Genomic DNA, 558 nt, shown 5'->3' with positions numbered 1-558 from the left:
GTGCCGTCACACCCAACCCATCAGCAAGACCACGTTGGCACCAGGGGGTTCGGCCACCCCGGTGTGGCTATCAGCAGCCCTCCAAACGCAGGCGAGCTGCTGGAAGGGGGATGCTTTGCATGGGCTGTACCTCTCCATCCTCCTCCCCGCTCTCCAGGGCGCCCCTCACCCTGGCGTCGGGCTCCTCGGGCTCCTCGGGGCTGGCGCAGGCCAGGCTGAGGCTGCCGTTGCGCTCCTTGGTGTTGACCAACGGTGGGGAGCCACCATGGGACGAGGTCAGCGACAGCTTCTGCAAGGTGGAAGGCGGTGGGTCGCAGTGGGGTGCTCCCCCACCCCCCCGGCTCACCGTGGCACCACTGCCGCCACTCACCACCCCATTGATGCCGTTGCGCAGGGGCTGCTTGGGGACCACGACGAGGTAGGTGACGATGCCCTTCTCCTTCAGGTACTCGCAGCGTGAGCCACCTTCACCCGGCTCCTCCTCGAACTCGCCCTTCAGGCAATCCATGGTGCTCTGCGAGATGTGCACCCGCCTGCGAGCACCGGGCGCCAGCGTCA

The 558-nt window shown here is 67.4% G+C and overlaps 1 protein-coding gene across 1 annotated transcript in view; it reads right to left on the bottom strand.

Annotated features, from left to right (window-relative positions):
- The window catches only part of ADCY3 (adenylate cyclase 3), a 15656-nt gene that overhangs the window by 5643 nt on the left and 9455 nt on the right, over positions 1-558 (bottom strand). Inside the window, 2 exon segments of the mRNA XM_019473170.1 lie at positions 131-289; positions 371-533. Of these exon segments, the coding sequence (XP_019328715.1) occupies positions 131-289; positions 371-533 (322 nt within the window).

This window comes from Aptenodytes forsteri, unplaced genomic scaffold, assembly GCF_000699145.1.
Source record: "Aptenodytes forsteri isolate BGI_AS27 unplaced genomic scaffold, ASM69914v1 Scaffold534, whole genome shotgun sequence".
Lineage (NCBI taxonomy): Eukaryota > Metazoa > Chordata > Aves > Sphenisciformes > Spheniscidae > Aptenodytes > Aptenodytes forsteri.
The sequence above is the reverse complement of the archived record's forward strand: the minus strand, read 5'-3'. Positions and strand labels throughout refer to the sequence as shown.